Raw genomic sequence first — 24,809 nt, 5'->3', positions numbered from 1 at the left:
AGGTGGTCCCGGCCAATGATTGGCTGAGCGGTCTGCAGCTAAGACAGGCCGCTCCGAAGCTGCTGCTGCTGCGCAGGACCGGGAGGAAGGAGGAGCGCAGGAGAAGACCTGCAGCATGGGTGTCGGTTGCCGGCCGCGCACCGATATTCCATGCAGCGATGCGCGGTCGGTGCCCCATGATTTTAGGTTTGCACCTAAATAAACTATTCGGGCCGATTCGGTCGATTATCGCTCGGTGGAATAGGCCCCTAAATTTTGATCTTGAAGAAACCCCAGGTATCGGTAGCAACCGAAATAATAGGTCTGAAAGGAGATATTTAGTCATACAAAAACAAAAACAGAAGGAGGCTTCTCCCTCTGTCCTCTGGCTCTGCAAGCTCATGCGTCGCGGCACAGGGGGGGGAGAGGGCAGCCTCTTGTGGCCAGAGGCATAATGCTGCCTCCAGCCAGGCTTGAGAATGGCTCCCAGCCCTGTCAAACACAGTGGAACATTTAACTGTATACACTCCTGATTAGGGGTGCATACAGTTAAAGGGTCAGCGTCAGCACCTGGCAGCAATTGCCCGGGTGCTGGCAATGGCGCTGGATCGGGCTGCCATGCAGTGCATACGGAATTTTGGATAGTTTCTGGAACCACATCCGGACTGTCCGGAATTCTGGATGCCCTAAAGGGTGTCTGCGCCCCTGTGGGTCAGGAAATCCAGATAGATTTTCCTAAAGATACTATTACACAAAGCGATCTTTCAACGATTAACGGTAAACAATCTCAAACGACCGCTATGGCGAACGACCTGAAATCGTTCACCCAATGACACGTAACGACGACCGTTACTTATGATCGCTCTTGCGGACGTCTTGTTGTCGCTATTGCGTTCGTCGCTACTGCGAACAACCGAACAACGTCTTATTTGCAAACAATGAACAATAAAAATAGGTCCAAATTCTATCAAACGTCTAACGATTTCTCGTTGGTCATTTAATCGTTGTCTGCTATTACACTAAACGATTATCTTTCAAATCTGAACGATCTAACAATTTTTCGAACGATAATCGCCCCGTGTAATAGGGCCCTGAAAGGGGCCTTACCGTGACTTCTTCTGCTTGCTGTCAGGGAATGGAAACATTATTGTTTACAGACCTAATACTTGTTACCGCTGAGAGCTGACAACCCCCCATACCCAGAATCCCGGCTGATAAACATGACCTTCTCTGAGACATTGGAGCAAATTTCCAGCAGAGTTTCTACTGTAGATATATTTAGCTCGCAGAAGACGCAAGCTTGGGGAAAGGATTTCCTGATCTAACAGGACTGATACAAATCCGGCCTTGGCTCTAAATATACAGATCCTGAATAAAGCTATAGGCACTGCACTGTAAGACTATTACTGCCACATAAAAACAACAAAATATGTTAGTATATTGGTACTTAAAGGGAACCTGTCACATTGAAAATGGAGTCCAATCTTCAGGGATTATGTTATAGAGCAGGTGGAGCTGAGCGTATTGTATAGAGCTTGAAGAAAAAGTTAATTTATTATGTAAATGTCTGCTTATTCTGGGCTTAATAGTCAAGTGGGCGGAGCTAGTTACTGATTGACAACTATCTGTCATATATGAATATGACCGTGCAACATGTCAATTTAAGCTTTGAATTTAGGTTGTTTTGGATGGCCATCATTTTAGACCCAAATGACGGCCATCTATCGGCAATGATGGACGTAAATAAGGAGATGATGATCATGAACGTCATTTGCGGCCATCATGACCGATAGACGTCCATCATTTTGCGCTAAAATGACATCCATACGGAAAGATGTGCATCATTGTCACGTACTGAGAACAGCCATAAGCAAACTTTCTCCTTTGACTTCAGAATAGTTTGGTTTTTTTTCTTCACTAAATCTGGTGAGAATTTTTTTGAAGTGGAAAAACTGCAGCTTATCACTTCCATACATCTTATACTGTTGGCCAATCCCGCTGCCAGCAAGTGCAGCTGTGCCGAGCTCAGACACTGCAAAAGGTTGAACAAATTTTGCAACTTTTTTATTTTTAATAGTTTTGGGCATCGCTCACCAGGTGGACGCACAGAGGGCACGGCGTGGCATGAAGGGGATGTGTCCTCCCAAAATACCAAATACAGGCAGAAATTATAGCTGAGAACTACACATGCACTGGGAGAAGATTTAAAGGGGTACTCAGGCAAAAAATCTTTTTCTTTCAACTGGTGTCAGAAAGTTATATAGATTTGTAATTTACTTCTATCAAAAAATCTCAAGTATTCCAGTACTTATCAGCTGCTGCATGTTTTGCAGAAAGTGGTGTATTCTTTCCAGTCTGACACAGTGCTCTCTGCTGCCACCTCTGTCCATGTCAGGAACTGTCCAGAGCAGCAGCGAATCCCTACACTGTAGTAAACTTCTGGACAGTTCCTGACATGGACAGAGGTGGCAGCAGAGAGCACTGTGTCAGACTGAAAAGAATACATTACTTCCTGCAGGACATTCAGTACCTGATAAGTACTGGAAAGACTTTTAAGGTTTTTAAATAGAAGTAAATTACAAATCTATATAACGTTCTGAAACCAGTTGACTTTAAAGAAAAACATTTTTGCCGGAGTATCCCTTTAAAGTGGTTATCGTGGCTTACAAAAAAAGACCACTTTCTTTCAGAAACAGCACCACTCTTGTCTCCGGTTTGTGTGGTATTACAATTTAGCTCCATTCACTTCAGTTCCATTGAAGTGAATGGAGCTGAATTGTAATACCACACACAACCTGAAAGCGGTGGAGCACTGTTTTTGCAAGAAAGCAGCTGTAATTTTTCCTATCCCGGATAACCCCTTTAAGACCGACATGTGAGATCCCAGTCTTTACAGATTCCTTCTCAAAGTGGTTTGGTTGGTGCATACAAAATGCAGCATATAACCATATAAAAACACCACCAAAAACGCTAAAAAGAAAAAAAAACTATAAAATTTTGTCTGTAACAAGCATAAAAAAAAAAAAAAAAAAACAACAAACAGAAGAGAAATTTCACGGTCATAAATATCCGTCCTGTTGTTACAATGTAGAAAAGAACAATAGAAGGAACCATTTACCAGCCCGGCATTGTCCCATGAAATAGCATACGCGTTGTCAGGAAGCCTTATCTGCAGCCTGCTGGAACAAGTCGGATAGCAACTACTTCAACAGTCACAGAGTAGGTTAAAAAAAAAAAACTCAACAGACAGGTAGCCGGGTGGGGGTAGGGCAACATTTGGCTGCAAGATCACAAAAGTGAGTTCAGTAGTAACAAGGAGATTGCAGAACTATGAGGAAGTCCTGAAGAGCGGCAGAGATCATGGAGATACATAGTGAAACTCATTTCATGTGACAAGTATATAAGCAACAGAGTCAGCTGATCAGTATATCCACACGACCAAGGGCAACGCACCAGCCGCAGCTGTCAACGTTTCCACCGAGGAAGAACGACCGATCCTCTGGCAGTCATGCTCAATCCTGAAGTAAGGAGGGGAGTGAGGAGCACCGGACAACTGAAAACCAGGGTAGAAGAACTCAAGAACCCTTGGAGACAAAGTTCTCCATTGGCGTTGAACTACAATGAGTCGGCACGTCTGGCTACAGATGCCTTGGTGGAACAAGGAGAGAAGGCGTATCTCCAGGCACTGAGCGAGGAGAAAGAGTTACCCTTCTTATCCACCCTGGACATTGACTATATCAGCAGTAGCACCAATGTCAATAAGTTGGAAGATGACTTGTTCGACAAGGACGGAGACGGCTCTGGATTTCCGGACGGCTGTCCTTCGGAGCTGACCTCCGGCACCTATTTTCCAATGATGTCGGATATCGAGACCCCTAATCTGGAGCTGGGATGGCCCGAAATCCCACTACTCACTCGTAGTAAAGGGACGGAAGTGCAAGTCATCTTCCAAAGACACCGCAACAACAGTATCAAAGATCTGATCAGATCGCTCATCAATAAAGCCAAATCGGTAAGTGTCCACCTCCTGAATCATTATTATAATATACTATGAGGCAGAGAATTTTATTAATTCTGACAGTTTTCGGCTATAATTTGCATTACACGGCTATATGTTCGCGTCCGTCCAAAAATACGCCCAAAAAAAAAAAAAAAAGACGTTGTGTGAACATAGCGTCAGGGTACGTTCACACTTACCGGATCCGCAGCTGATTTCATTTGAATAACTGAACACAGTATCAAATCTGCTGCGGATCCTGTAGGTGTGAACGCACCCTCAAGCTTATTCGTTATAATAGTTATCTCCGGTAATGATGATGTTGGGAAGAAAAGGATTAGACATCATTGGATTTTAACTGCCATCCCTTTTGTTCTAGGAGAGATAAGCTGTCTGGCGGCTTATCTCTCCTATCTCCATTGAGAACACATGAACATAAACACATGTTCATGTGTATGGAGAGAGTGGGCGGGATAGTTGTCGTCTAAATGAATGGCCACTCTAAAGTGGTTATCCAGGATTAGGTAAAGCACATATACGTTCTTGCAAAATAGCGCCACCCCTGTCCTCAGGTTGTGAGTGGTATTACAGCTCCGTACCATTTACGTCAATAGAACTGAGCTGTAAAACCACAAAGAAACTGAGGACATGTGGTGTTTCTGAAAGAAAGCGGCCATGTTTTTCTAAGTCTGGACAACCCCTTTAAGATTCCACAACTATCATTGTGGCCTGAGAGGAAGGATGGGGGTGGTGGAATACTGAGTTGGTGGAATACTCCAGAGAGAAAAAAAATGCTTTTAAATCAACTAGTGCTAGAAAGTTTATACAGATTTGTAAATTGTTTCTATTTAAAAATCTCAACACTTAAAGTGCTTATTAGCTGCTGTATGTCCTGCAGGAAGTGGTGTATTCTCTCCAGTCTGACACAGTGCTCTCTGCTGCCACCTCTGTCCATGTCAGGAACTGTCCAGAGCAGCAGCAAATCCCCATAGAAAACCTTTCCTGCTCTGGACAGTTCCTGACATGGACAGAGGTGGCAGCAGAGAGCACTGTGTCACACAGGAAAGAATACACCACTTTCTGCGGGACATACAGCAGCTGATAAGTACTGGAAGACTTGAGATTTTAAAATAGAAGTAAATTACAAATCTATATAACTTTCTGACACCAGTTTATTTGAAAAACTGGACTACCCCTTTATATGTATCCTATACATATATGATCCACTTTGTTCCTACCTGAATTCAGATCTGTTTTTTGGTGGAATTGGCCTTTCGTGAGAAGAACAAGCTAATGCTGCATAACTGGTACATGTAAATGTAAACTCTATCAATGGATGCAAATTGACCAATAAAAATCGCTTACAGCTGAAACATAGACTGCCCTATACTCCAGGTAGCCGAACACTGTAAAATACCAATAAAGAACGTGTTTCTAGTACAACATAGACATCCAATGGGCTGGGGTCAGGTAGCTGGCCATTTTGTTTCATCTGACACTAAGGCTATGTTCACACACAGTTAAATAAAAGCAAAATACACCCGTAAAACAGGTATAAAATGTGGCTGTATTTCGAATCTAATTATTATATTTTATATTATATAGTCTATGGAAAAATGTTACTTTGTGATCACATTCCTACAAAACAACCCTAGCCCGCCTCAGGCCGAACATAATACTTCCTACCAAAAAGAGGCAAAAATTCTTAGTATCACAAATCAAAATAACTTTATTAACAACCAAAAAATACAATCAATAAAATATATTAAAATTGATCACAAGGTGTGGAAGTATGTACATAGAGGTACAGTCATTAATCTGTAAACATGATACACTCAATCACATATAATTTAAGTATGTAAAGTATAAAGTGCAAGTAGTCTATGGAGGGACTACAACTCGCAGCATAACCAATTTGTCTGACTGCAATCAGGCTCCACTATTCAATTACTATAGTAGACCAAGTCACTATTGCACCACCCCTAGTAAGGTATAACATAAAGTGCTAAGTGTGCTCAAGAGCCGTTCCAAACAATAAGGAATGTATCCCCCCAAGTCCCACTGACTGTACCTGATGTAATGCGCGTGCTGTACCGCCTCCAACGCACATTTCGCGATTTACTTGTTCACGGAGGTGTGCTAGTCCTTCTAAACCTGCCGCTTTTATGTGGTTTAGATACCGGGAAATCACTCAATTATTTTGATTTGTGATACTAAGAATTTTTGCCTCTTTTTGGTAGGAAGTTTTGTGATCACATTGTAAAAAATATTATATAGTATTATATATATTAGTGATGAGCGAATAGTGAGATATTCGAATATTCGATATTCGTACGAATATCCCACGAATATTCGATTCCATTAAAGTCTATGGGAACAAGTATTCGATTAGTAAAAAACATCTATTTGACCATTTGGAGGGTAAAACGGGAAGCTGGGGGACTTGAACGCTTATCGAATATTTATCGAATATTCGTGGGATATTCGTACGAATATCGAATATTCGAATATCTCACTATTTGATCGAATATCTATATATATATATATAGGCTTTAACGGAGCACATTATTCGATTCAAAATGCGGCCCCGATTTATACCTATTTTACTGATGTGTTTTGCTTTTATTATACTGTGTGTGAACAAAGCCTAAAAGTGCCCATAGACCTTAAAAGATTTCTAAAACCTAGCAGCCAGCAGGGGAAGGGGGAAAATTGATTTCAAGTAACAACATACCTCTCCACATGCCCATGGTAAGTGCCAGGACCGCCCTCGGGACTCCCGTCGGAAGTAATTTTCCCCCAAGTTGTGATGATGTCACAACTTGGTGGAAATTGCCTGTCCCGGCTAATGAACTTGCCGCTCAGCCAATCAGTGACTGGTGCGGCATCCCGCCCTCCATCCATCAGTTGTGACCTGGCCCCCCCGGAGATCCCAAAGCCCAGCGAGGGTCCCGCAGAGCTACTCCTGCCGCTCACCACGGTCACCAGGAGAGGTAAGTTGTTATTTGCAATCAGTTTCCCCCCTGCCGGCTTCTAGAAATTGCCAGACTTCTCCTTTAAAGTTGGTGGAAGTGGACAATTTCGACCAGATGGTTTGTTGCCATTAACAAAAAATGATCGTTTTAGCCAACTAATGACAAATTGTTATCATCTGAAAAGAAGTCAGCCATATTGGAAATGTTTGGACGTTAGTCGGGCAAAAGATTGTTTGATTAAGAAAGATCACAAATAGTGTTGAGCAAACTTGCCGAATGTTCAATGGGTCATCCAGTGCTACAAAAACATGGCCACTTTCCCCCTACTGTTGTCTCCAGTTTGGGTGGGGTTTTAAAACTCAGTTCCATTGAAGTAAATGGAGCGTAATTGCAAACTCCACCTGAACTGGAGACAACAGAGGGGGAAAAGTGGCCATGTTTTTGTAGCGCTGGATAACCCCTTTAAGGTTTGGCCCTTGGCCTGCTAGAAAAATACGGAAATATTATTGTATTGTATTCTTGTTTTCCATGACTCCCTTAGGCTACATCCAACGTCTCCAGCCACTAGGAGTCAAATGCCAAATGTTAAGTTTGCTCCACACTAACAAAGGAATGTTTCTAGAATGTGCCCAGAAAGACTGTCCTTCGTCTGTGTCTATAGGTGGCTATACACCTACAATAACTGTTGGCCAAAGGATTGTTCAGCCAACAGTTCTCTCTCCCGTCCCACCATACACATGAATATTTGCCATGGCTGAATGTTCCTGTGTTGTCTATGGGGAGGGGTAGGGTAAGCTGCAGCCAGACTGCTCTGGTGCCGCCTTATCTCTCCAAGAACAATGGAAATCCATCTTGCCACCAGCATCAGTGTAAAGTCAGGAGCCCCCCTATACACCTTATACTGTTGGCTGAACCTGTTGGTGGGTGCAGACGACTGTAGTATAAAATGTATGGGCCGCTTAAAGGAGAAGTCTGGGCATTTAGAAAATCTGGCAGCTGGCAGAGAAAAATTTGATAACAAGTACCAACTTACTGCTCCCTGTGCCCACGGTGAGTGGCAGAATCGGCCTTGGGACCCCCGTCGGGCTCTGGGATCTCTGGGCCGTACACATCACAACCCGACTAATGGACGAACCGCTCAGCCAGTCAGTGACTGGGGCTGGACACCAGATTTTCTAAATTACTGGACTTCTCCTTTTAAAAGAGATTGGTTATTAGACCAGTGGTCCAACAGTTGTTCAATCATCAATCGACTTTTAGCAAATGTGTATGGCCACCTTTAGAGCCTCTGGATGAGATTTATAAAACTGGTGTAAAGCAGAATTGTCTTAATTGCCCTTAGCAACCAATCAGATTCCTTTTTTCATTCCTCACAGATTCTTTGAAAAATGAAAGGTGGAATCTGATTGGTTGCTAGGGGCAACTAAGACAATTCTGCTTTACACCAGTTTGATAAATCTCCCCTCTGTGTTTCTGTAAAACAAAGGCCCTAAGCAGTAACATTAACCACCCTTTATCCTACCCTGTCCCATCCCTAAACTAAACCGTTCTGCTGCAGGTAAACTATCATTTATTTTATTCTCCCCAATAAGCTAAAGGGTATTTAAGATCCAATGTAGCTGTATAAGAGATCTATATGGAGAGCAAGCAAAGGGTTAAATAAAATAGGGTAAAGAGAGTGGCGTATACCGTAACCCTTGTCTTGTCCCTATGTACACCCCTCGGACAGTGTATGTATTGGATAATGTTGTGATTGTACATATTTCCTACATCACTATAATGAATGCATTGTGTTTTAGCATAAGGTGTCGCCTAGGTACAAGTGTCCTTAAACAAACAGATTCAACCATAGGTGAAGGACAGGATTTGCAAGATAAGGCTGAAAAGACGATGAATATCAGTATTCTGAGCACATACAAGTCTATCTGGACCGAATTCTGTCACTGTCTGGCATTGTCTGCGACTGAAGAATGTGTCTACTGACCCCACAAACCTTCTAATGCTCTCTCTGTATGCCAATGTACTCTCCGAGCCAAGATTTTAAGGACGGGACAACACGGGCACGGAATCAGTGGGAATACGTACATATCATATCAACATATACAGCCGTACATATCCCAATACATAACCCTAATTTTTTTAAAAAAATTTACATATATATATATATATATATATATATATATATATATTATTTTTTTTAATTTTTTTTAGTTTCAAAAATCACATTTGGTCCATTGCACTTTTAAGAAAATTAGATTTATGGTAAGGAGATTAACCTAATATTTAAATTGATGGAAGGAACCTCTTTCCTCTCCTTATCATCATGTTCACTGGTACTGTAGAGAGCCTCCCAATGCACATTGGTAACTCCACCACCGCTCTGGGTAGAAGCTCAGAACTTTCCTTAAAGGAGAAGTCCGTTGAAAATTTTTATTAAAGTATTGTATTGCCCCCCAAAAGTTATACAAATCACCAATATACACTTATTATGGGAAATGCATATAAAGTGCTTTTTCCCTGCAATTACTATTGCATCAAGGCTTCACTTCCTGGATACAATGGTGATGTCACTTCCTGGATAAAATGGTGATGTCACAACCCGACTCCCAGAGCTGTGCGGGCTGTGGCTGCTGGAGAGGATGATGGCAGGGGGATGCTCAGTGTCCCTCAGCAATCATCCTCTCAAGCAGCCACAGCACGCACAGCTGTGGGAGTCGGGTTGTGACATCACCATGTTATCCAGGAAGTGACATCACCATTTTATCCAGGAAGTGACATCCCCATGTTATCCAGGAAGTGACATCACCATGTTATCCAGGAAGTGAAGCCTTGATGCAGTAGTAGGTGCAGGGAAAAAAGCACTTTATATGCATTTCCCATAATAAGTGTATATTGGTGATTTGTATAACTTTTGGGGGGAATACAATACTTTTCGTCTGACTTCTCCTTTAAGAAAGTCCTGATTATGTAACTGTCCATATACAGACATTTACATCATTGGAGTTTCCCCGGGCCTTCCCAGTATGCCTCATTGTTCACATTCAAAGTTTGTATTGCACCCCACACCAGTAGCATAGGGTTCTATAGAAAGTAAGTTCAGGAGTCTCTGCTCCTGTACATACAGTACTGAGCAGGTAGATGCTACTACTGAATGTGTTGAGACGATCCAAAGCAATGCTGCATGCTGTATACAGAGTATGCCTCACTCCTTACTACGTACAGGAGCAGGAACTCCTATCTTTTGACAGAAGTCTCTGCTCCTGTACAAATCTGCTGTCAAATCTGAATCAATTTGCTGCAAAGTGGTCCCAAAGTGAATTCCAGAAGGATTGCTTATCTTTATTAAATTACAATATCTCTGAAATGAAGCGGACTAGAAGGGTATAATTTGTACCATGTGCAGTTTTGTTGTTCTTTGGTTGCGGGTTGTGTTCAGACAAACAATTAACAATAAATCATCACATGCTGCCACCCTCACTACCGGGGTGAGGCCATATCCTGTTGCCACATACACTTGGCACACTTGTTTAAATCAATAACCTTACAGCAAATACTAAAGGTAACAGATACCTTGTCTCCGCTGTCTGCCATCATTTATTACAAGTGTGAACTGCTCAGGAATGAAAGGAAACAGAATAGAAAATGATACCTGGTTATTCCCCCACCTGGTCAATCTCTAATCAGGGTAAAAGGGGTAACATTGAAGCCCAGATGGAACACTTGGGCCACCGTAGTTCTGATGCCAGCTTACCCCTTACATTACATAAGGGCCCATCAGTGAAAATTCATCATGCCCAACCAATGATGTCGTTGGAAAGTTTAGAGGCTCCGACGGTGACAGGTTTGTCTGACTTTAGTATAAGATATATGAGCACTAGAGGAGAGCGAATGTCTAGCGTGCGGGTTCCTCCAAATCCAAGCGTGGCATTTGATTACCAGTGGCTGAAGAAGATGGATGCAGCCCTAGGACTGCCTGGAAAACATGCATACAACCATAGGTCATAGACTGTATCCATGTTTTCCAGGACTCCCTAGGGCTGCATCTAACCACCGGTAATCAAATGCTGCACTTGGATCAGGAGGAACCCAATCACACTAGAGATTTATTCCTTTCTAATTGGCACCTTTAGACCACCACCAATTTAACATTGATGGCCTATCATGAGGATAGCCCTTTAAGTTCAACATTGGGACTGCATCTACATGAGCCAAGGCACATATTAGGCTTGGGGTAGACTTATGTTGCCTGTGCACATATATACTTTAAAGGGGTATTCTGAGTTAAAATAATGTATCTCCCCCATCCTGTTAGGTCGAGAGGGGTCCAACCACTGGGTCCCTCTCGATCTCCAGAAAGGGGCCCTGTGTGTTTCTTATGGGCATTTAAAGGGGGAGACTTATCAAACATGGTGTAAAGTGAAACTGGCTCAGTTGCACCTAGCAACCAATCAGATTCCACCTTTCATTCCTCTTTGGAAAATGAAAGGTGGAATCTGATTGGTTGCTAGGGGCAACTGAGCCAGTTTCACTTTACACCAGTTTGATAAATCCCCCCCTTAATGTCTATGGAGATAGCAGTTAGGCAGAGCTGAGCTGTGGCCTTGTTCTCCAGTAAAGGCCTCATTTTATAGCTCATGGTGGTTCCAGTGTTTGGACACAATCTGACACCTATCCTCTATCCTTGAACGGATCCAAAACTGGAAATTTGGAGTAGACAGGTGATCATGTGCTGGATACATCATAGCAGATGATGAATCACTCGTTTACAATCAATGAGGCTGAAGCAGTCGCGCTCACTATCACTCTGTGTGATATCCCATAGATAAACATGATTCACACCTGTTGGGAAAGTCATTGGTTTCAGCATAAATAATAAAGTACTTGTGAGTCACAGAAGCACCGTGTCACTGTAATAGGTTTATGTGATCATATCTGGGCTTTTCCCGCCTACACTACCTGAGCTGGTACAATGAACTCTCCAAACAATAGCTATGTTTACTTTGGATCTTAACAGAGCAGCTTCATACTGTATTACAGACACTTTTTGGATCATTATCAAGAATCTTCTGGGATCTTACAGTGAGGCAAGAACGAGTCAGCTGTAAATTTATTTTATCCTCAATATTAAAATCTTTTTACTGATACATGAAGGTTATTAACTTGTTGGTTATATTTAAAGGGATTGTAAAACAACAGAAAAATAATTTAAAGGTACCTTAAAAAAATTAAAAGATACTTACCTTCCTGATCCTCCATAGCTGCTGTGTCAATGGTGCCCTGCTCATCAATGCCTGGTACTATCTTGACACAGGAAATGCCTGCTCAGCCAATCATGGGCCACAGTAGTTACCTGCAACAACTAGTGATTGGCTAAACAGGCATTTCCGTGTGTTGAGCCAGGAGTAGGCATTGATGAGTGGGGAAGCAGGTGAGTACTTTTTTTTCATTATCCAAAAGCCGTATGACTGGCCACTGACTATAAACGTGGATCCTCACATGGTGTAATTTTATGCAAAATCTTCATGTCTGGAGGGGCTTTAACACTGACCAACTATTGCCCCGTATTATATTATATATTTGTTATTGCCTGATCCCTGGCATAGTGCAACACATTTCTATGTATAAACGTGTGTAGACGGCAATGACGTAACTAAAGGGCCACAAGAATGATCGAGCATTTATGCAGCCCTGCACTGACAGGCTCCTTCTAGTACATCGTCACTCATATAAGGAATGGTTTTGCCCATCAGAAATTTTTAAGATTTACATGTTTGTTTGTTTTTTACTTTGTTGGTATGTATGTACATCCTGTCTCATACACCGACCATACAAGATTTACTGAACTTTCAGAAATACCTTAGCAGCAAGATTCTAGTGAAGACAGTCCTTCTCGGGAAAGTCTAGCATGGCCCTGAGACAAAGACTAAAACACGACGGACCGAGAATACATGGAATGTGTCAAATGTCGTTACACTTCACCCCTAGCTTTGACTGTTTGACGCATTTGGTTTTTAGCTGGATCTGGCAGCCCATAAAAACAATGTTAAAATGTTGGTGTGTTCTTATAATAGGAAAAATTAAAGGGGTAATCTCACAAGTAAAGGTTATCTCCTATCTATGCTATAGGGAATAAATAGCTGGGGTCTGCTAAATTCTGAGAATGGAGGGCAAATGTTCCCCATAATTAGGGATGTGGATCCTTTCAGCCCTTCAACTGTTACAAAACTACAATTTCCATCATGTCTGGAGCGCTAAAGCTTTGGCTGTCCAGGTATAATGGGAATTGTAGTTTTGCAGCAGCTAGAGGGCTGAAAGGTTCCCCATCCCTACCCAAAATGAATGGAGCATGCTGGGTCTTCATACACAGTGCATTGCATTTATTCTCTATGGGGCTCAGTGCTTGGCAATGTTCAGTGGCGCCATAGAGAATGAATGGAGCATTGGATTGCACTAGAAGACATATAAGTGAGGGTCCCCGTACTCAGAATCCCACCAATCACCTTGTCGTACAGGACTGGAAAATCTTCTGAAATCAGTCCCTCCTGTCCTCAGGTTGTTTGTGGTTTTTCCTCATTTCACTTGATGGAGCCAACTTACAATACCTTATAGAACCCACGGACAGGTGTTTTCAGAAGAAAGGAGAAATGTTTTTCTAGTCCTGTATAACTATATTAAAGAGAAATTCCATTTTCTCCACTTCTGCAAACCTCCTTCCCCAGAAGACTATAAGCCCATCTGGACAGGGTCCTCTCTTCCTCTAAACCAGTCTGGCACTCGCTTAGTTTTTGCTTTTGTCGTGAACCACTTTTTATATATATTTTAGATCATAACCATATCTCTATCCACTGATAAGTTACCTAGTTACAGTACGTCTGCATTATTTCATATTTTGGGTGGAGTTGACCTCGAAGCCCATCTTGTCTACAGATATTTGACTATTTCTATACTCGTCATATTTATTATAATCATTGTTATCTGTTTAGGTCATTGCGTTGGTCATGGATCTTTTCACAGACGTGGACCTCTTATGTGATATGATAGAAGCAGCAAGTAAGAGAAGAGTTCCTGTGTACCTGTTACTCGACGAGAAGAACCTCATATACTTTATAGAGATGTTTGAGAAGTTGGGATTTAATAAAGTTCAAATACCAGTAAGATACATTTATAGATTTCACGTATATTGTGTAGTATGTATAGAAGAAAGGACAGCAAGGGGGAGATTTATGAAAGGGTGTAAACTGCCCACAGCAACCAATCACAGCTCAGCTTTCAGCTCTGGTAAAATATAAGAGGAGCTGTGATTGGTTGCTGTGGGCACTTTACTCCAGGTGTATATTTACACCCTTTCATAAATCTCCCCCCTAGAGTTTAGACAGAGCCATATGGGGCCGTCACCACTGCAAACAAGAGCTGTTCAGTGAGATTGGTGCTCATTTGAAGTGCCTTTTCAAGGCACAATTATTACTTAAAGGAGAAGTCTGGCAAAAATTTTTATAAGTATTGTGTTGCCCCCAAAAGTTATACAAATCCCCAATATACACTTATTACAGGAAATGCTTATAAAGTGCTTTTTTCCCTGCACTTACTACTGCATCAAGGCTTCACTTCCTGGATAACATGGTGATGTCACTTCCTGGATAACATGGTGATGTCACTTCCTGAAATAAATGTTGATGTCACTTCCTGGATAACATGGTGATGTCACGACGCGACTCCCAGAGCTGTGCGGGCTGTGGCTGCTGGAGAGGATGATGGCAGGGGGACACTGAGGGACACAGGGCACTGGAGGGACACTGAGCATCCCCCTGCCATCATCCTCTCCAGCAGCCACAGCCCGCACAGCTCTGGGAGTCGCGTTGTGACATCACCATGTTACCCAGGAAGTGACATCACCATGTTATCCAGGAAATGACATCACCATGTTATCCAGGAAGTGAAGCCTTGATGCAGTAGTAGGTGCAGGGAAAAAAGCACTTTACAAGCATTTCCCATAATAAGTGTATATTGGTCATATGTATAACTTTTGGGGGGCAATACAATACTTTAATAAAAATTTTCGTTGGACTTCTACTTTAAAAGATCATGCAGTTAGGGTTTGAGCGTGATGGAAAATCACTGCCCGACCCCTTTGTTCTGGGAGAGATAAGCCGAAGCGAGAGTTCTCTGATAGTCGTTTTGTGTAATAAAAGGCAATGATCAGCCGTCATGAACGATGTCAGCTGATTGTTGTCTTTCCTTTCAACATGTCGAAAGACAAACGACGTGGAGAGCAATCATCTGCTGCCGTCGCGCCTTGTAATAGCAGCGGAGGCAGAAGACTGCTGCTATCTTCTATGGGCTCTCCGACAGCTCCACCCCCCCCCCCCCGGACTTACTTGCTCACTGTTAGTGCGTGTATTAGGACTGGGTGGCAGTAGACTGCCGCTACCTTCTAAGGTCCACCCAGATGATTTAGAGATTATCTGGGGAGATTATCTGCACCTCACCGTGCCAAGCCCCCCCCCCCCCCCACTGGCGAGCTGTCAGCGTGTAGTTGCGCCAGCAAGTGAGCGCTGACATGACAGGTTGGTGCTCGCTTGCTCCCAGAGGTTGCCCCGTGTAATAGGGGCTTTAACCCTCCCCATAGGGAACACAGGATCGCTTGGCCATGCCAAACCTTACCGTGTATGGGGAAGATGGAGCCTAGTAAGGTGAGATAACTGGGACTAGAATGCTAGGTGAGTATATATAATCTATATATCGTCTATATAATAATGTTTCCCTGCATCCTCCCCCCCCCCCCAAACTACTCTCATACTCACCTAGCATTCTAGCCCCAGTTATCTCTACATAGTAGTCTCTACATCTATAGATTATACATCATCAATAGCTCTTGGACAAAAGCTCATTTGTGGAGGCCCCATACACATTAGACAATGGTCCGTTCATGCCAACAGTAGGAATTTTTTTATAATGTTTATAGGGACCTTTAGATTTAAAGCCATAGTCATAGTAAAGAGAGAAAGCCTTTCTGAAGTGGTCGTTGAGGATCTACATGAAGAAGCCATAGGGTTATGCCACTGTCTATGACCCGAGCTGATGTTTACAGTGTATGAATCCTAAATGACACTGACTCTGCATAATGTTAGATGGACTTGGAATTTTTACTGCTACCACTTACTCCTCTTACTGCTGGGTGGAAACTTGATTTTTTAATACTGTGAAGGTGCTGAAAAAAATCCTTTAATTTGACACGTCTGGACTTGAAATGCTCACATTTTTCTTAAAGACTTGCTGACTTGTAGGATTTATGTATTACTCAGGACAATGACTGGGTGTTCACTTTTAGACAGCGGGCGGAGGACTGCACAATATCCTTCCATTGACAGCACATGACAGTTAAATATAGTAAGGGTCGCTCCCATATATAAATGTAATAGCCATAGACTGCATTATAAGAAAGTATAGCATTCATAATGGCTCCGTTTAACCCAAATAGGTCCTCACTGTGTGTACAGAAACCAGCAGAGGAACAAAGAAGAATTGGGGGTGATAGGGAAAGGGAGTATAGTGGGTTTGGAACGCGAAAAGTGGAGATAAGTGAAGCTCAAGCACGCCCAGGGTTCTTCTGAAGCCGAATGTCTGGCATTTGATTAAAGGGGTTGTCCAGCGAAAATCTTTTTCTTTCAAATCAACTGGTGCTAGAAAGTTATATAGATTTGTAATTTACTTTTATTTAAAAATTCCAATACTTATTAGCTGCTGTATGTCCTGTAGGAAGTGGTATATTATTTCCAGTCTGACACAGTGCTCTCTGCTGCCACCTCTGTCCATGTCAGGAATTTTCCAGGGTAGTAGTGAATCCCTATAGAAATCCTCTCCTGCTCTGGACAGTTCCTGACATGGACAGAGGTGGCAGCAGAGAGCACTGTGTCAGACTAAAAAGAAAACAACATCTCCTGCAGGTTATACAGCAGCTGATAAGTACTGGAAGACTTGAGATTAGGGATGGTCCGAACCGAGTTCGGTTCGGGTTCGTGCGAGCCCGAACTCTCGGTAATGATTCCCGCTGTCTGCCCGCGGATCCAGTGGGAGGACCGCCTGTATCCAGGCGGTCCTCCCGCTGTATCCAGACAGCGGGAATCTGATGCCGAGCGTTTGGGTTTATACGAACCCGAACCTCGGAGGGTTCGGACCATCCCTACTTGAGATTTTTAAGTAGAAGTAAATTACAAATGTATATAACTTTCTGACAGCAGTTCATTTGAAAGAAAAAATTTTTTGCTGGATAACCCCTTTAACGGTGACTAAAGATGTTGGTTGCAGCCTTAGGGAGTCCTGGAAAACATGGATATAGGTAGTATCCATGCAGCCCAGGCAGCCTTAGGGCTGCATCCAACTTTTCCAGCCACCGGTAATCAAATGCCAATTATTCTGGTTCGGTAGATTTTGAAGATTTTTCATTTTTTTATTTTGTTAAATTATAATTTTTTTAAACTGTTTACATTGTTTAAAATCCGGAACGCATTAGTCTGCAGCAAATCCAAGGCAATAATACAGCGTGGACTGACACGCTTGCACATTCAGCCATCTCCATCGCAAATCAATTTATGAAGAGAAGCGCTGTTATAATCTCATCACCCACTTTGCTGGTACTGTAGTATGGGGAGGACTGTGCGCATGGAAAATTCTCACCATATCTGCCCTGTGTGAACATACCCTTAAGCTGCGTGGATAATGCGGATGAGCTCACCCTCTATTTTTAGCTGTTACTTATGCTTGTGAGCCATTATTTCTTAACTTTGAAGTTGTCTTTACCATACTTCTTTCTTCTTATGTTTTTCTTCCTTTGAATTTTCTGCTCTGGGAGTTTTCATTACATTACTTAGAATTGAAGTTCTGACACCAACATATTGGAGACAGTGGATGTAGCTGAATATCTGTGAATATGCTTTATTAGAAGTGAGTCAGATTAAAACTACTGTCATGTGTGACATCTTTCTGCCTGTTTTATTGCAGAATATTAAGATCCGCACTATAACTGGTGACACCTATTGTACAAAGTCTGGGAAGAAGTTTTCTGGACAGTCGCTGGAGAAGTTTCTGTTGATTGACTGCGAGCATGTCATTGCCGGTTCTTACAGGTAATCTTACCTTCTTATGCAGTGGCAAACACACAGAAATACAAATACTTAAAGGAATTAAAGGGCTACTCCAGAGTAAAAAAAAGTCAGAACGTTATACAGATTTGTAAATTACATCTATAAAAAAAAAACCTTTCAATACTTTTCAGCTGCTGTATGTCCTGTAGGAAGTGGTGTAGACTTTCTAGTCTGACACAGTGCTCTCTGCTGCCACCTCTGTCCATGTCAGGAACTGTGCAGAATAGTAGCAAATCCCCATAGAAAACTTCTTCTGTTTTGGACAGTTCCTGTCACAGACAGAGGTGGCAGCAGAGAGCACTGGAAATAATACATCACTTCCTGCAGGACATACAGCAGTTGATAAGCACTGGAAGACTAAAGATTTTAAAATAGAAGTAATTTACAAATATGTAAAACGTTCTGATACCAATTGATCTGAAACATTTTTTTTCCACCGGAGTACCCTTTTAATACAGGACTACATATGAATAATAATCATTTTACACAGATTACATATGAATTCTTGAGGAAAATACCTTTTCATAGCTCTATATACAATCTGACCAACTGCTGATTGGCAGTTATCTATCCATGCTATGTATAGGCAGTCACCTGTCAATCAGCAGCTGGGGGGCGGGGGGAAGGGTGTGGCAAGAATCCTATTCTCCTGCATATTAGGAGAACGTCTGAACAGAATGATGTAAGTAATACACTGATCAGGTTCAGCATTTACATCACCAGTTTATGCTGCACTCATTTAGGGCAGCATGAATCTAGTGACAGATTCCCTTTAAATTTGCTCAACTCTATTTTTTTTTACTTTTTCGAGGATTTTTTAATATCATATTTTTTATTCTATTTATGTATTATTTGTTATGTTGACCTTCTTTTGTCTATGAAAACCTATTCTGACATTTCTTACCTTTCAGTTTCAGCTGGCTTTCCGGTCACGTCCACAGCAATATGGCGACTTACTTCAAAGGGAATATAGTGGAAGAGTTTGACAGAGAATTTCGATGTTTGTATGCAGATTCCCTAGAAAATGACTACTTTTCTAACCTGGAAAATGAAAACGGCAAACCATTCGGGCCTCCGCCCACCAGGAACAGATGGAAGCCTATAGTTACTCCTCAACCCCCGATAGCTCTTGAACGTTCCATCAATTCAGACAGTAACTCTAGTTCGGACAGTCAAAATAGCGTAAAGACGCCGCCCTTTGTTACTAACCAGGCGATCACTGTGATTCGAGAAGAGAAACCAGTCATGTCAAGGTTTTTCCATAGAACCCCAAATGATAAACATGATGAGAGAAGTCAACTAAAAGTGGAATCGCCCAAAGACCAGAGGCGACCGTCCATTCCTCACACCGACCAGAATAACCTGTTATCCATGCAGAAACAGGCGCTATCGAAATCCACCCCCGATCTGATCGACAAACCTTTGACCATTAGGGCCAAGTTTGAAAATTCTCAGAACAAACTTCTCAATCCACAAAGCAAGATGTCGCCAAGAATGAAGAGCGATGTGGCGATAAATAAAGCAACGAATCACGACAGCGCGCCCGCAAGTAAGACTACGCTGGCTGATAGTAAAAGGGAGGATACCAGCAAAGATTTTAAAAGAATGACCCTTGGACATAGTAAATTAGAACTTATCACCAAAGTTAATAACAAACTACTAGAGAATAAAGTGTACAGTCGCTTTCAGAGTTAGCTCATAAAATAGGAAAAAAAAAAACTTTAAAACACCAAAAAGGGTGAAATGTTACACCAGCTTGGGAGACCATACATGGAGTATGAAGAAGGTCTGTTCTAGAATCTATGGATTATATCCATCTCAGTCATCTCCTAATTGGTTATAAAATATGTAAAGGATTCATTATAATAATTGATGACATTAGTGACAGCCTCACCCGTCTACCTAGTTTCCAGTTTTAGAATGGCTGAAAAATCCAGCACATCCTCAGAGGGAAATCACTACGATATCGTTACAGGTCCTAAAGATACGTTTTTCCTCTTCTACAAACACAGAACAATCGGAATCTTAAAGCGAATGTATCATTGGGTATATCGCATAAATATTTTTACATGGAATCAATGGTGCCCAGTCACAGAGGGGAGGGAGTTCTGTAACACTGGGGTCGGGCGGGCACGCCTCCTGTGCTTCAGGACGGGCTGGTGCTCGAGAATAGACAGGCGCTGTGCGCAGGAACCAGTCTGCGGGATGGGGAACTTATGCCCCCCCCTCAGCTGTTTCAAAACTACAATTCCCATCATGCCTGGACAACCAAATTTAAAGCTTTGGCTGTCCAGGCCTGATGGGAGTTGTAGTTTTGCAACAACTGGAGAGCCAAAGGTTCCCTATCTCTGGAATAGGTGACTCCTCACGTCGATGGGCACAATAGGGGGTTATAGTAATTATAGTAATAGTATAGTAACTTAAAAAACGTGATGTGATAACCTACTTGGTATGGTGCCCCCTAGTGATCGCAATGCCCCCTAGTGATCGCAATATCTAGACAGAAGAGCATTTATTGATTCTATATGACGAATTGGAATATTTGTAAAAATGTTCCTTTAAAGGGGTACTCCAGCGGGGGGGGGGCACTTTTTTGCTGGGATCGGGTAGGAGGTGGCTGAGGGAAAAGACGTCCACTCACCTCCCCGGTTCCAGCGGCGGGTCCCGCATCGCGGTGCTCCGGTGCGCTTCCCGGCCGCTTCTGGGTGTCTGACGCGGGCCCGAGACGTGACGTCTCAGGTCTGCTCAGCCACTCAGTGAAGGAGGTGGGATCTGAGCTGACTTGAAACGGATCCCGTCTCCTTCACTGAGTGGCTGAGCGGACCTGAGACGTCACATCTCGGGCCTGCGTCAGACACCAGGAAGCGGCCGGGAACCGGGCACCAGAGCGCCACGATGCGGGACCCGCCGCTGGAACCGGGGAGGTGAGTGGACGTCTTTTCCCTCGGCCACCTCCTCCCCGGTCCCAGCAAAAAAGTGCCCCCCCGCTGGAGTACCCCTTTAAGTCTGTACAAACACTATATACAATGTATATAACACAGAAACAGAGTAAAAGAAGTCATTTGCATACAAGCTCTATGACTGGTGATATGAATTTCCAATAGTGTCATTAATGATTATCCAATGTAAGGCTGACACCTCAGCGAGTATTCCAGACATAAATGATTATAATACAAAGTCATATTCCTATATACGATCCATCACACCATCATGGGTGTGTATACTGTGTATCCTGTGCATCTTACTAGTCTGCTCGTAAAGTATTTTAAATACAAACTGGGTGCGGCCGATGGATGAATCACTGGTATAAATAATAACTTAATACCTGATTTCAACACAATTGCCTGTTCTGGACTGGAGGGATGACGGATTTATGGAATCTGTTATTATTCCAAGTTACGTTTATTAGGTCAGGTTAACACTCGGATTATATGGTGGTAGAAACTAGCAAAACAATTAAATATAACATCTCCGGCAGTGAGATTGCAGGGAATGAAGTCATTAGCAAGCGCTTCTCCCAGTTCTATCTAGGATCAGGAGGGGCCTGAGCAACCAGACTCCAGCTGATCAAAACTTATGAGATGCCAGGGACACTTAAATAGCAAAAAGTGTACAAAACCCCTGTCCACGAAGGATAAAACCTCAGGACCAAAAGAGTTAAAGAGGTTGTCTGGCACCACAGCATTTTTCTGTATGGACATAAAAATAAAATAAAAAATAAGTTGTACTCATGTGCCCCAATCCACCATTCTGAAGGTGCCTGATCCTCTCCCAGAAGCCCCTCCTACCTTTTGGTGAACCAACAGCAAATGCTTCCTAGCCAATCACTAACTGGAGTGGGTCAACACTATGGGGGAGATTTATCAAACTGATGTAAAGTAGAATTGGCTCAGTTGCCCCTAGCAACCAATCAGATTCCACCTTTCATTCCTCACAGATTCTTTGAAAAATAAAAGGTGAAATCTGATTGGTTGCTAGGGGCAACTGAGCTAGTTCTATTTTACACCAGTTTGATAAATCTCCCTCTATGTTCAGTCATTGACTGTACAAGTATTTACATAAGTGCCGTAAACGCTGCACAGAGAGGTCTGGACACCATCAGGTGGGAGATCAGGGCAGGTGAGTATAACTTTTTAAAAAATTTTATGCCACCCTGAGCCCATACAGCTGTTGTAGCACCGGACAACCAATTAAGCCCCAAAACCAAAATGTTTAGGAGTAAAGCTTACCATGCATATTATATTGTTATTGTTATCATTATTATTATTATTGGGCAAACTTTGTGATTAGCGGAAAGGGCAACGTAATTTCTAGCGACCTCTTAAATACTCACAGTTAGCTCCTCCTCCTGGAAGAGACTATACATAACTATACGTGAAGTTCACAAAGCTTTGGACAGCACCATCTATAGGTGAACGGATGTATTGCACCAGCCATAGACTAATAAATCACAATCCCCCCCCCCCCCCCCCTTAAAGCTATATTGCTGTTACTTTGTGGGGGAGACCATTCCAGCTGCTTTTCTACTCTATGTAAATATGTATTTAAGCTTAGGACAATGTATACAGATGGGGGAATGCCTAATATATACTGTTTATTATTCTTTTATTATATACGACCACCACTTTATAACTTTTCTTTCTTTCTGGCTTGGTTACTGAGCATGTTATGTGTTGCTGGACCTTTGTACTGTTTGGCTCCTATTAAAATATATTTATGTTGTCTGTATATCCATTTTTCATGCCTTTATAACACTATAAGGCTATGTTCCCCAGAGTTGGTTTACGACGCAGAAATTGCTGGACTATTGTACAAATCAAGCACTTTCTGCCTTTTGTTTCAACCCCATTTCGTAATAGATTGTAAGCTCTTGTGAGCAGGACCCCCTTTTGTTTGAACTTGATAATTTGTTACTATGTAATGTCTGGTTTTGTCTATATACATACCATTAGAATTGTATAGTACTCCGGTATATGTTGGTGCTATACAAATAAAGATTATTTATTAAATCCAATCCGTTGCTAATGTGTCAGTGGTCCCATTGTACCCAGTCTGCACCTGTGTCTCTACAGATGCCCATACAACTTCTACTAAAGTCGACTGAACCCTTTGGTCAACTGCCGGAAGTATAGAGTGGCCACAATGGCGTAGCCACCATAGAGGCAGGGTAGGCAGTTGCTATGGGGCCTTACAATTTTTTGCTATGGGGCCCCGTGAATCCTAGCTACGTACATATTACATATATAACATGTTATAAGTAGAGATGAGCGAAGATTTCTGGTTTGTATGAATCAGAAATATTGGCGGCTGACTCCCGCTGCCTGCTTCCTCCGTGCAGCGGGTGGATACATTGTAAAGAACGCCTGGAAAACTGGGATACAGTGTATTAACCTCTTAAGGACATATGACGTACCCGTACGTCATGTGTCCCCAGGTGTTCAGAGCGGGGCCGCGCGGCGACCCAGCTCTGAACCGCCGCGATCCCGGGCATCGCGGCTATTAGCGGGCACGGTCTGATCGCCGTGCCCGCTAATCAAGTAATCAGAGGCAGCTGTCAAAGTTGACAGCTGCCTTCAATTACCGGAGGCAGCCGTTCCCTGGTGTCTAGTGGGGGAGATCGCTCCTCCGGGACGTTGTCCCGGAGAAGCGATCTCCTTGTCTGCAGCCGGCCGGGGACCGCTCCAAGGTGTTGCCGACCCCGGCTCGGCACTCGTTTGTTTTTGGCTGCAGCATACGTATACAGCAAAGATCTCAATGAGAGATCAAAGTGTATATACGAGAAGTCCTCCAGGGGGAATAACCCTAACCTCAGGGGGAATAACCCTAACCCCAGGGGGGCTTCTAGTATATGTGTAAAAAAATAAAAATAAAGTATTGTTATTAGTAAAAAGCCCCCTCCCCTAATAAAAGTCAGAATCACCCCCCTTTTCCCATGTTTTGAATAAAAGTAAACAAATAAATAAATAAATAAACATGTTTGCTATCGCCGCGTGCGTAATCGCCCGAACTATTAATTTATCACATTCCTGATCTCGCACGGTAAATGGCGTAAGCGCCAAAAAAATCCCAAAGTGCAAAATTGCGCATTTTTGGTCACATCAAATCCAGAAAAAATGTAATAAAAAGCGATCAAAAAGTCGTATATGCGCAATCAAGGTACCGATAGAAAGATCACATCATGGCGCAAAAAATGACACCTCACACAGACCCATAGACCAAAGGATAAAAGCGCTATAAGCCTGGGAATGGAGCGATTTTAAGGAACGTATATTTGTTAACAATGGTTTGAATTTTTTACCGGCCATCAGATACAAGATAAGTTATACATGTTACATATCATAGTAATCGTAACGACTTGAGGAACAAGTCAGTTTTACTCCAGGGTGAATGGCGTAATAACACAGTCCCCCCAAATAAAAGAAATGCGTTTGTTTTGTTCAATTTCACCACACTTGGAATTTTTTTCTGGTTTCGCAATGTACTTTATGCAAAAATTCAGCCTGTCATTGCAAAGTACAATTAGTGACGCAAAAAATAAGGGCTCATGTGGGTTTCTAGGTGGAAAAATGCAAGTGCTATGGCCTTTTAAACACAAGGAGGAAAAAACGAAAACGCAAAAACAAAAATTGGCCCCGTTAAAGGGCTAAAGGGTTAAAGGGGGGGGGGGGGGTTGCAGTGCATTATACCTCATTGTGAGGGGGCACAGTGAGTTAAGGG

General features: G+C 42.6%; 1 protein-coding gene across 1 annotated transcript; it reads left to right on the top strand.

Moving 5' to 3' along the window:
• The first annotated feature begins 3,208 nt into the window (after positions 1-3,208).
• Positions 3,209-20,561, top strand: FAM83C (family with sequence similarity 83 member C). Its single transcript, XM_069952851.1, has 4 exons — positions 3,209-3,991; positions 13,935-14,102; positions 17,950-18,074; positions 19,004-20,561. The coding sequence occupies exons 1-4, from the start codon at positions 3,488-3,490 to the stop codon at positions 19,785-19,787; spliced, it is 1,581 nt and encodes a 526-aa protein (XP_069808952.1). The 5' UTR covers positions 3,209-3,487; the 3' UTR covers positions 19,788-20,561.
• The last annotated feature ends 4,248 nt before the right edge of the window (positions 20,562-24,809 follow it).

This window comes from Dendropsophus ebraccatus, chromosome 14, assembly GCF_027789765.1.
Source record: "Dendropsophus ebraccatus isolate aDenEbr1 chromosome 14, aDenEbr1.pat, whole genome shotgun sequence".
Taxonomy (NCBI): domain Eukaryota; kingdom Metazoa; phylum Chordata; class Amphibia; order Anura; family Hylidae; genus Dendropsophus; species Dendropsophus ebraccatus.
This window is presented reverse-complemented; position numbering and strand designations above follow the sequence as displayed.

Bases quoted from the DNA above. Each gene is read 5' to 3' on its own strand.
- FAM83C (XM_069952851.1), top strand. From the start codon at position 3,488: ATGCTCAATCCTGAAGTAAGGAGGGGAGTGAGGAGCACCGGACAACTG. The intron at 3,992-13,934 runs GTAAGTGTCCAC...TTATCTGTTTAG, and splicing joins TCATCAATAAAGCCAAATCG to GTCATTGCGTTGGTCATGGA. The intron at 14,103-17,949 runs GTAAGATACATT...GTTTTATTGCAG, and splicing joins TTAATAAAGTTCAAATACCA to AATATTAAGATCCGCACTAT.